Source organism: Typopeltis vanoorti, chromosome 2, assembly GCF_054136105.1.
Source record: "Typopeltis vanoorti isolate ZY-2024b chromosome 2, IOZ_Tvanoo_1.0, whole genome shotgun sequence".
In the NCBI taxonomy this organism is placed as follows: domain Eukaryota; kingdom Metazoa; phylum Arthropoda; class Arachnida; order Uropygi; family Thelyphonidae; genus Typopeltis; species Typopeltis vanoorti.
Window position 1 is genome coordinate 30508350 of NC_143550.1, and position 12735 is coordinate 30521084.

Below are 12735 nucleotides of genomic sequence, written 5' to 3' on the forward strand. Positions count from 1 at the left end.
ATTACTTGTTTCATTTAGCAATTTTTCGAAGTAATTACACCATACTTCAAGGATATTTTTCCTCCCGTTTTCATGTCACCTTTATCATCTCTAACTCCTTTTACTTCCATTTCTAAGCTTCTTCTTCCAGAATATTTTGCCACCCTCTTGATATTTATTTTCTATGTTCTTGCCAAAGTCCTCCCATGACTTTTGTTTAACCAGTTTTACACAGTGTTTAGCTTTCTTACATTTGTCTCTGTATTCTCTAAGAGCACAAGCTGACTTATTTGCCAGGAACTCTGATATGCTTTCTTCTTTTCCTTCACTGCCTTTTTAACTTCCTGTGTCCACCATGGAGTTCTGATTTTTCTATCCTTGCAGACAACCTCACCACATGCCTCTCTGGCTGAATCAATCAATGTTTTCTTCAAGGCTTGCCACTGAATCTCCAAAGTTTGGTTCCTGTTCTCAAACTCTTTCATTTTTTTTTTCAATAATCTTTGTGTATTTTAGTCTACAGTTCACATCTGCGAGCTGCTCAACTTTTATTTGCTTCAAAACTTTCTTACATGTTATTCTTTTCAATATGAAATTCAGTTTTATCCTGCTCAAGACTAAATAGTGATCACTTCCAATTTCAAATCCACTGTACACTCTGGTGTCCTGCACCAGGGAGAAAACATCACTATCAACAATAACATAGTCAATGAGACTTTTCTTATTCCTTGCCTCTTTTCTCCATGTGAATTTGTGCACATTTTTATGTTGGAACATGGTGTTAGTAATAACCAGTCCATATCCTGAGCAGAAATCCAACAAGTATTTGGCATTATTATTAGCTTTGCTCTTTTCTCCAAATTTTCCCAAAATATTTTTGTATGTCTGACAATCATTTCCTACTCTGCTATTTAGATCCCCAACAAGGACTAACTTTTCCTTTTTCATTGTGCCAGATGCTTTCTCTAAAGCATCAAAAAATTCCTCCACTTCTACCTTAGTAGAACCTTCTGTGGGACCATAGGCACAAATAAGTCTCATTGTCCAGTTCCCCATTCTCATATTTGCCCAAATCACTCTACTTGAGACTGCCTACCATTCAAGTAGATTAGCCTCATATTTAGTGTTGAATACTATAGCTACTCCTTTTCCTTGATTGTATTTGCCTGAATATAACATTTTGTATTTATTGCTCAGAAAGATCTCATCAGTGTTTGTCTTTTTTGTTTCAGTCACCCCTATTATGTCAATCTGATACTTATCTAATTTCTCAGCCAGCTCCATTTCTTTGCCATTCAGACTCTTATGTTGATAGTACCGATCTTTAACTCTCGTGATGTTGAGTTGGGGTGTGTTTTCAGATTTGTTCCAGTAGCTGACTTTTCGTTGTTTGCCCTGGTTCCCTGGCCAAAACTATTTAAAGGCTATGTGGAGGTCTCCTCTCAGTTATACAGATTTGACCTTTAAGCACCCCGGAAATGTAATATCTATTAGTTGTTTGTCACAAGTTTCTACACCTTTAATAACAACTGAATACGTTGTTAATGTTTCCTCTAACTGTCTCTTTTAAAACCTGAACAAGTGTTCAGGATTTAAGAGCTGATTGTAGTCTTTCCAGAGTACTATTTGCCAGTTTGGAGCTGAAATCGCTACACAGATCTCACAGACATACAAAGCTTAACATAACAAAGAGAACCATCTCTGTTACCTTAAGATCTACTCTTCTCCTACGGTTATCTGTTCTTTCCTACATCCCTCATCCCTCCATGCTCCAGAGAAAAAGTTAGACCATCAAAGAAATAAAGAAAGTCAGAAATAATATGTACCTTTTTTTACATCAAGATATCTGTCCACCTCCAGCTTTCTCGTCTGGCTTGTGGAAATACCAGTTGATAGTCCCAAAGACTGGTGGAGAAGAATCTGGAACGAACTACAAACAAGTACTTGATTATAGATCCAACTATCAAACTTCCAGGATTCGATTTATCTTGACATCATTGGAACCAGCTAAACAGATTTTTAGGACCATAGTTCTTCTGAACTATGTAAGTGCAGCCACTGTAGGATTTTTTTAGACCTGAACAGAGGGATGAATTCCTGATGAGTGGATTAGAGCTCTCATAGTACCCATATATAAAAAGGGAATAAAACTGAATGTGAGAATTACAGAAGTATATCCCTACTGAGTGTTCCTGGTAAGATTTATGCAAGTATACTTCCGAAACGGTTGAGAAGAATTGTGGAACAAAAGCTTGGTGGATGGATTCAGGCCAAATAGAGGCTGTCAGAATCAGATCTTCATTTTATGACAAATAGTTGAGAAATCATGGGAATATATCAAAGATCTGCATTTAAATTTTGTAGATCTGGAAAAGATATATGACAAGGTGCCAAAAGAGAGAGAAGCTATTCAATACGCTACAGTTATATGGTGTCAGTAGGGCATTATATCAAGCAACACTTAATCTTTATTTGAGTTGTAAGTCGGCAGTTAGAAATGAAGTACAGGAAGATGGTTTAATGTTAAATCTGGTGTGAGACAAGGATGTACATTATCCCCTGTTATTCATTATCTGTATGGATCACATTATGAAGGAAAGTGGTATTAAACCTGATATCAAAATTGGAGATGTTAATCTCAGCTCTTTGCTTTATGTGGACGATGTTATACTTCTAAATAAATCTTCTACAAGTCTGCAAGAGTCCCTGAATAAATCGAATAACTGTTTTAAAAGATATCGTATGAAGGTCAGCAATAAAAAGACAAAGACAATGAAAATAGGTAGAATCATTGAAAATGTCAACTGCATTGTGAATGGAGAACCTAAAGAACAAGTAAAACATTTCTGCTACTTAGGCACGATATTTAGTGAAGATGGTAAATTAAATATGGAAATAGACAACAGAATCAACAAAGCTGGTATGGTAGGAAGTCAATTGAATAAATTCATATGGAATAAGAGAGAAATTAGTCGAAACACTAAATTAGCTGTATACAAGACAGTGTTCAAACCAGTTTTAACTTATTGATCTGAGAGTCCTGAGAAAGATTAGCGGCATGAACAGATGGAATCAATGCCAATATCATATTAAAAATGAGGATATTAGGAAAGAACTTGACAATGTCAGCAGGAATGCGTTAGCAGAGCTAATCTCAGGTGGTATGGTTATTTAAACAGAATGGGCAAGGAAAGATTAGCAAAACAAGTGTTCTGTGCCAGGTTGGCAGAGAAACGACCCAGAGGATGACCAAGATATAGATGGAATGATACAATAAAAAGTGCCTTAGACAACAGAAATGTATGATCTGATAATGTTGGAGTCTTGAGAAGTAACAGACTGATTTGGAGGAAAATTGTAGAAAGGAAGTTAGTAATGATGTAAATTTTTCATGTATTATCATCATATCCTATACACCCCTTGAGGGTACATGGCAGGAATTTTATGATGATGATAATCAATTAATACTTATGCAACATTTAATATATGAAGATTGATTTCTAATTAAAGCCCTACAGTTATGAAGAGAGAGATGAAGGTTGGCAATGTAGCTGATGGTTTTTTAACAACATTTTGAAATGTGTGTGTACATGCTTATACTGTTCTTGATTACAACTCTTAGTGCTCATTCTTCTCTGTTGTATAAACAACGTCTGATTAATACTTCTGATCATAATCTTATTATGGTATTGACATTCATTGTAATTTTATGCTAATTTCAACAAACTATAATCAGAAATTATAATTTTGATTAATCTCTTATATCAGAGAATAGCAACCAAATACAAATATTTATGTCTCGGGATGAATTAAACTCATTAAATCTTATTATTTTTTATTCTTTTATATATATATATATGTGTGTGTGTGTTTTTGTGTGTGTTCAATGTTGATAATATAATCAGATTGTGATTAGAAGTATTAATCAGACAGTGTTTAACTCTTATTTTCAAGCATATATTGTTCTTACCATTAAGGTGAATAACAGAGAAGAATGAATACAAGTAAGCCTCAGCATGCATTTATTGATAACTAATTCTCTTCCTTGATGGTAGGACTACGTTTGAAGAGTTCCAAAAGATAAGTTACTTAGTCTAAAAAAATAGCGTTATCAGTTTAAAAATTGTTTCAGAATTATAGTATTTTGCGGAGTTAATCTGTTTAGTATAAAAAGTTTGTTTTAATTAGTGTTAAATTAGTATTTTGATGAGATACAATAGATACATAGCATAGCATATGGCACCAATGAGAAGAAAGACAATGGCGTCCACATCATTGGCGTCTTTGTTTAAAAAATTTGACCAAAGGAATTCGTTCAGTGTAATGTCTGCAGGATGTATGCTTTTCCGAGAGCAGCTGGAGTTTGGTTCGATAATGATAGTGGTGGGAAAGCGTAAGGAAAGCGAAGATTTGAAGTGTGTCTCAGGTCGCAAGATTGATGTAGTAGATGAAAGCCATAATGTGATAGAAAATAGTGATATGATAGGAATTTGTGATGTTATGCCAGATAGAATTGAGAGCAGTGTTGAAAGTGAGAGTGAAAGTAGTCAAACCATTCTCTCGCTACATAGCGAGAGAATGGTTTGACTGATAAAAAAATGAAGAGTTAGTTGCAATGAGGGAGATCGCATGGTTTTATGGAGTGATACATAGGGCGAAGCGGCAGCTGGAGCGATTACAAAATTGTTTACCGAGTGCATCAGCTTGGAAAACAATTTGCATCCGAATGGTTTACATCTGAACGGTAAGAAGCAAATGTGTGATAAGAAAAATGAGAGCATGACCGGGAGTGTAAGAAAAATGAAGGAGTGAGTGTTGTACGGTGATTCAATAGTAAAAGGTGTAATAGATGAGAGTTGACAAAATCGTACTTACCGGGTGCGAAAATTATGGATGTAAGTGAGGGTATTGGAGCACAAAAGCAGAGGGTGAAAGAACTGATAGTAGTGGCAGGAATGAATGATTTAAAAGGTGAAAAATTTGCTATGAGAGAGGACTTGAAGGAATTACTAGAGGCAGCAAAAGAAAAGAGTGAGAGAGAAGATAGTGAGTCTGTTGCCACGATATGAAGAGAAGAGTTGAGAAGAAGGGCCATAACTGCAAATGATCCTATGCGCAGGTTATGCAGGAGGAGTGGTGTGGAATTTGATGGGTGAAAGGACTTTTACGAGATGGATGGTTTGCATCTGAACAGATTTGGTGTGCAGAGACTGGAAAAAGTGTTGCTGAATGAAGTGAATGTGCAGAATCAGGGAAACTAGTGCTATTGGGGGGGGGGGGAGTGGATATGCCAACATCAGTGAGGCAGTTGAGTGTAAGAATGTATATAATATGCCCGAGCTAGTACAAAGGATAACAAATCAGAATGGGATAGTTAGTATAAGGCATCAAGATAGGAGTGGGACTAACTGGCTTCTGCACTTCATGTATACTAATGCCAGCAGTATTAGGAACAAGAAGGAAGAATTTTTGGCCTTGGTTGGCTCTTCCTGGCCACAGGTTATTGGCATTAGTGAGACATGGCTGACAGAAGATAATATAGCTAGTGGGTTAGAATGTGAAGGGTATAATGTGTTCAGAAGGGACAGAGAGAAAAAAATGGGAGGGGGAGGAGCGTTATTGATGATAGCTGATGAACTGCAGCCAAGGAGAATAGAAGTTGAACTCCAGGATAGTGAAAAAGAGCACATTTGAGGCTATTTGGTGTGAGATTGAGCCTAGCAGAACAAAATATACAGTTGGGTGCTGCTATAGACCAGGTAATGGAATAGATGGTGGAGATAGTATGCATAAGCAAATAAACGCAATGAGTGGAAAGAGGGTAATTATTAGGGGATTTCAACTATGGTAATATTGATTGGAAGGAGGAGAGGACACATGGGAGAAAGGAATTGGATTTTATGCAGTTATTAAGGGTTAACTACCTGAGACAGCATGTAATGGAATATACTAGGGGTTCGAGAGCGCTTGACCTAGTAATTGCGTCTGAGAATTTGACTGTATTGAATATGACCATTGCCACCAATGAGATCTTGACCTGGGAGGTGGCTAAATGCGTGGAATTTTCATTTAAGACCAGGTACATGTGGAATTACCGGGCTGATAAGTATGACAAGCTTAGGAGATTGCTTGGTTCAGTGCCATGGCATATAAAACTGCAAAGGGTAATAGTGCAAATTACACTAAAACTGGAGGTTGATAATCCATGGGAAGAGGTAAAGGAGTGTTTGAAGGAGGTAATAGCTGACCTACTTGATTTACTGTCCAGACTAGGGTTCGGATAGTAAATCAAGTAGGGGTTAAATGGATAAATAACACCATTAAGCTCGAGCTGCAAAAAAAGAAACAACTGTGGAGGGAATTTAAGGAGAAAGGTGACCTGCAGTCACACGAACAGTATAAAGCATGGGCCAGAAGGGAAACGAGTGTGGTAAGAAAAGCAAAAGTGGATTATGAAGGGAAATTGGCCACGCAAGCTAAAGAGAATCCCAAACAGTTTTTTCGATATGCTGCAAGTAAAAGAAAAAATGTATACGGCAGAATGATTTTAAGGAATGCCGATGGTAGGGAGGTAACTGAATCAGTTGATATAGTGGAATTACTGAGCGAGCACTTTGCAAGAGTATATCATCCAGGTGGTGATATTCCAGGAATGAAGAAACCAATAGCTTATACGGGAATTGAGGTCAATAGTATATTACAAAACCTTAATGTGAATACATCTGTGGGATTGGATGGTATACCAGCTCGGGTCTTACGTGAAGCGGCTAAAAAATTGTCAGTGCCCTTGACTATTTTGTCTAATTTGAGTCTCGGGTCTGGGTTAGTCCCGAGGGGGTGGAAAGAGGAGAAAATAGTTCCACTGCATAAAGGAGGTTCCACGACTGCTGTTGCAAATTACCAACCAATCAGCATATCAGGAGTCGTTGTCAAGGTCTTGGAGAAAGTAGTCAAGGGAAAAATACAGGAATGGATAGATGAAAATGGGATACTGTATGGGGGATAGCATGGTTTTGTGAAGGGTAGATCATGCCTCAGTAATTTGCTCACGTTTTATAACAGTAACACAGTAACAGCTGAACTGGATAAGGGTAATGGGTTTAACAGTGATACTGCTGGACCTTGCTAAGGCCTCGACAGGATACCACATGGAATTCTTATCAGTAAACTGCAGCATATGGGGATGGATATAGAGCTGGTGAAATAGATAGGAGGGGGGTGGAGAGATACCAGAGAGTAGTTTACTCAGGAGTAGAGTCCAAAAGACGGCCGGTGACTAGTGGTGTGCCGCAGAGTTCTGTTCTTGGACCACTACAGTTTAATTTGTTCATTAATGATATAGGAAAGGATCTGAGAGGAACTGTTTCATTTGTTTGCTGATGATGCAAAGTTGGGTAGAGCAATAGTGAATGCGCATGATGTCAAAATTTTGCAGGATGATTTGGATAGATTGGAGAACTGGGCTAAGGAGAATGGATGTCAATTTAATGTGGGAAAGTGTAAGGTTATGCATTTTGGGGTGAAAAGATTAGCAGCAGTATACCACATTGGTGGAACTGTACTCCAGGAGATTGAAGAGGCCAAGGATTTGGGAGTGTTGGTGGATAGGGAGTTGAAGTTCAGGGGGCACATTGCAAAAGTGGCTAAATCAGCTCATCAAATCACTTGGTTAGTGAAGAATACTTTGACGAGCAGAGACAAGCAAGTTGTTGTTCCTCTGAATCGAGCCTTGATAAGAGCCCATCTTCACAATTGTGCCCAGATTTGGGTGCCAGGGTTTCTTCTTGATGGGGAGGAGGTGGAGAGGATCCAGAGGCAAGTGACCAAGATGATAGCAGGTCTATGGAATGAACCTTATGAGAACAGGTTGAAGATTTGTGAGTTGCAGAAATTGGTTGATAGGCAGAAAAGGGGTGATATGATTGAGACATTCAAATTACTGAAGGGTTTCTATAAGATTAATTCAGAGGATATTTTTCAGAACAGGACTGGTGGTGGGAGGACTAGGGGCCATCCATGGAAACTGGGCAAGAGTATGGTTAGCAAGGGTGTTAGAACTAGGTTTTTTACTTGAAGAGTGGTGAATGAGTGGAATAAGCTGCCAGAGTTGTTCTTGACATGATGTTTAGGGCCTCCCTCGACGAGTCTAAGTACTTCTTGAAGTTGCTCGTAATAATATTTAAAAATTTTTTTTAATTAAATTCATTGTCATTATATATATATTATGTAATATGCTGAATGATTATTATTATTCGTGTTTTAAGCTAGAGATTATTTCAATGTATTTAATGATACTCACCTTTTCCACTGAAGAATATAAGATCCTAATGGCAAGGGATTACATGCAGTAGATGGTACCACAAGGCAAAAACATTCAGTAGCTGATTCTTTATGCATTAGTATTACTGTAAAACATATATAAGTAAATAACTTGAATTAAATACTGTAAATAAAACAACAACATAAAATAACTACTGACACTATTTGTGTCAGTTGACTCTCGCTACTATAGGAAACTTGAAACCAGAGTGGATAGTCTGCTATTGTGAATTTTCTTTAGAACAGCATTGTGTCAAAGGGATTTCAATTGAGACATTTCAGCATTTTGTTATAGTGGAGTCAATTACATATCCACAAAACAGATGATTTACTTATTAAATCATCTGTTTTGTATATGAATTACATATCAGGAATCATATTCCTGATATGTACTCTCAGGGAATGTTCAGGATATTATGATAGTACTATATGGAAATATTGTACCATTAATAGCTTCCTATGAGACAATTTTCCTCCAAATTAATCTGTCAGGGCTCCAATATTATTAGATGTTATATTTCTGTCTTCTAAGGCACTTCTTATTTAAGCCTTCTTTCTTGCTTACCAACATTATATGATGGGGTAAGGTGATCCAAATGTTGGTAAGCAAGACTTGAAAGCAGAGTTAGTAAAGTTGAGAAAGCAATAAGAAATGATGGGTGCAAACTGAATATTATTTAAGAATTGAGTGAAAGACAGCTGGAAGAAGAAAAGCATGAAATAAAGTGGGACTGAAAAAGTGGTTGTGGGGAGCAGTGTGAAACCTGGAAGGGATGAGAGATGAGAACAAAAGAATGGACAATGGTATGGGGGATGAGGGAGGAAAATGCCACATAAGGATGTTGAAAGACAGCAATTGTATGTACAGTCTGGTCAGCGCAAGAAGGGAATGGCCTCATTAGGAGTAGCTGGGTCTGGGAGAGGGAGAGAAGAGAGAACAGGACAGGATGCAATAATGGGAAGGAGACAAGGTCAGATATGACGTAGTCACAGTTGAGAAGTGACATAAATAGGAATAGTTAGAGATCCAAAAATCAGTACTGCATTTGTTTACAATAGTATCTATAATGAGAAGAACAAAAACACCACAACCTTCCATCTCTATTTCCATCAGATGGGACCAATGGGTATAGAGATGAAGGTATGGTGATTTTCGTGACAAGAGGAGGGAGGCAGTACTGTGCCCATATAAGGTGGGGATTAGAAGGAGAAGAGGAAAAATAGCAGCAGGTAGTATGATGTTAGGTGGAGGTGGACAGTACATGATATTTTGTGGGATGTTGCTCTAACAAATCCTGACCTGAAATTGTATATACATAGTGGTTTCAAACTATGCTAGGTGGTCATTATGGTTTCATTTAATTATGGAAATAGAGATTGGAATGAAATGATAAAAAGGAGTAAGAAGAATGAATTTTTGCTTCTGAGGGATAACAACCTTAGGTAGTATACAAGGCACAAAATTGTTTAAACTCATGGATTTGAACATAGAATCAGAGGATGTTATTGTTAATGGGGTATCAAATGTTTCCAATGGCAGAAGTGATCATGGAGTGTTGCCCAGCTTTATAAGGGCTTCTGTCAAAAAAGGATATATATAGAACTGCAATGTTTAACAGCAGAAATGGCTGAATATATTCAGACAGTTTAAGAGTTTAACTGGACTAGGTGTAAACCTGGTGGACAGAAGTAAGCATACAGTCTATAAGAAGAGGCAGTATAATGTGGACACAAAGAAAGAATAGTGTAAAAAGTAGGCTATGAAGGCAACTTCATTGGTAAGAATATATCCCAGGCTGGAATAGTGACAGTGAAAAACTGTATAAAGAATTCTCAACTAATAATAACTCTACAGTAGCCAATGAGCTACTGAAGTCTCTTGACAATGCTAGAAAAGACAAATGGCTTAAAACAATGAACAATTTTAATTTTATCATTCCAGTCAAAAAGCTTGGTCCCTGATTAGGAAGCTTGACCCTAATACAAGAACTTCTGGCAAACTGCCCGCCATAGATCCGAAACACATTGCAAAGCATATAGTCTCAATGACTAAATATCCTCAAGATAAAGTAGCTACAAGAGAGGTGAAACAAAAACTAAAAAATCTCATGACAGATCTTCCACCATCATCACTATCTCAGGCTTTCACTTCCCAGGAACTTATCCAGGCAGTTAACTCATTGAGGACTGGGAAGGTGGCTGGACTCGATAACATCTACCCTGAATTCATTAAGAACTGTGGACCAAAAACTATTCAATGGCTTACTGCTATGTACAATAATATCCTGGACTCTGGCATACTTCCATCAATTTTTAAAAGATCTAAAATCATTGCTGTCTTAAAACCTGGCAAAGATCCTAAATTGCTTCCAACTACCGTCCTATTGCCTTGTTAAGTAGCTGCCTGAAACTTCTCCAATTATGTATTCAAGTATGCATAACAGAACTCCACAGGAACAGGCTGGCTTCAAACCTAACAGAAGTTGTTGCGATCAAGTACTGGCCTTGACAACCTTTATAGAGAACGGTTATGAAAAAAATTGAAAACAAAAGCGGTATTCGTGGCCCTCTCTGCTGCCTATGACACAGTGTGGAGAGAGGGGCTTATCTTAAAATTCCTAGAAACTATCCCATCACCAAAACTAGCCAACCTAATTAATCAAATACTAGCAGACAGATGGATTCAAGCATCTCTCAATGAATCCCAAAGTAAATTCTTTAAGATTAAAAATGGCCTACCTCAGGGGTCAGGCCCCATTGCTCTTTAACTTATATATTAGTGATATCCCAGAGACAGCATCATGGAGATTCATGTATGCTGACGATATTGCCATTGCAACTCAACATTCCAAAAAGCTGAGAACACCTTAACTGAAGATCTGGCTTTACTTGATAAATACTTTAGACGATGGTGATTACAACCTAACCTGAACAAAACTGAAGTAGCATCCTTTCATTTAAGTAATATCCAGGCCAACTATATCCCAAAAGTTTACTTCAGAAATAAACAGGTGAAATTTAACAATCATCCAAAATACCTAAGAGTTATCCTAGACAGAAGTTTGACATTTAAATATCATCTAGAAAATATTGCTGGGAAATTAAAAACTCATAATAATATAATGCATAAACTTGCTGGTACTTCTTGGGGTGCTGATGCCAACACACTACATACTACCGCACTGTCTTTGGTCTATTCCACAGCAGAGTATTGTGCTCCTGTATGGCTGAACAGTACACACACACTTCTTTAGTCAATGTCCAGCTGAATCAAACTATGAGGATAATCTCTGGAGCTTTAAGATCTACTCCTGGCTACCAGCTCCCAACTCTCAGTAATATAGCCCCTGCCTCGCTCCGCAGAACCCAAGCCTTAAGCAAACTATGGACAAAAATAATTGGAAACAGTTCCTTGCCTATCCATCAAGACATTTCCTTCCATACTTCACAAAGACTGAAATCCAGGCACCCTGCCTGGAGGAGTGCAATACAAATAAACGACCAGAACTTCGACCTATGCGAGTCATGGGGAGAGTATTGGTTTCAACATACCTCCAATCTTCAAATACCCATCTCGTCTAGAGGGCTTCAATCTCCCTAGACATGTATGGACCATTTTAACACTTTCATTGCCAAGCTGAAAATTGGAATTTCGTGTGGTGGCCAAATTTTTAAAATTTTTTTATTTAGTTAGCGACGTCAACGTGATAACATGTGATCGGCCGTTTGGTGAGAACTCGCATCACGTGATCGTGCGATATCGTTCATTGCCAAGCTGAAAATTGGAATTTCGTGTGGTGGCCAAATTTTTAAAATTTTTTTATTCAGTTAGCGACATCAACGCGATAACATGTGATCGGCCGTTTGGTGAGAACTGATATCGCGTGATTGGCAATGAACGTGTTAGATCAGATCAGATCAGAACAGGACATGGGAGATGCAAGCATCTCTTGCATAAATGGAACTGGTCCGATACTCCAAACTGTGAATGCGGAAGAGGGATCCAGACTATCAATCACATTGTGCTCGAGTGCCCTACCTACTCATTCTCGGGTTCTAAAGAGGACTTTTTTAAACTGACCCCAGAATCCCTGGAGTGGATCCAGGATTTAAGGATTAAGCTCTGGCTCCTGATTCTTAATTTTGATGTTTAATCATTTCAACCTAGTGCACCCCTTTTAATATGATTTTTACAATTGTTTTTATGCTGTTTTATGTAATTTGTATGTTTTATTCTGAAACCTGTACATCATATGCTAAATAAATTGATAAGAAAAGCAAAAGTACAGCACAATTATTTTATAGCCATCAGAAGAAAGACTACTTATGGAAGAATGATATTAATAGATAGATATGATAAACTGGTTAAGCTGCATAAGATACAATTGAAGTATTTAATGAGCACATCACATTATTTCATTCTCATAAGTGACATAT

The 12735-nt window shown here is 37.7% G+C and overlaps 1 protein-coding gene across 1 annotated transcript in view; it reads right to left on the reverse strand.

Moving 5' to 3' along the window:
• The window catches only part of gry (trafficking protein particle complex subunit 11 gry), a 550052-nt gene that overhangs the window by 28404 nt on the left and 508913 nt on the right, over positions 1-12735 (reverse strand). The window contains exon 29 of the mRNA XM_090404214.1: positions 8279-8384. Within this exon, the coding sequence (XP_090260340.1) occupies positions 8279-8384 (106 nt within the window). The remainder of the gene's footprint in view (positions 1-8278; positions 8385-12735) is intronic.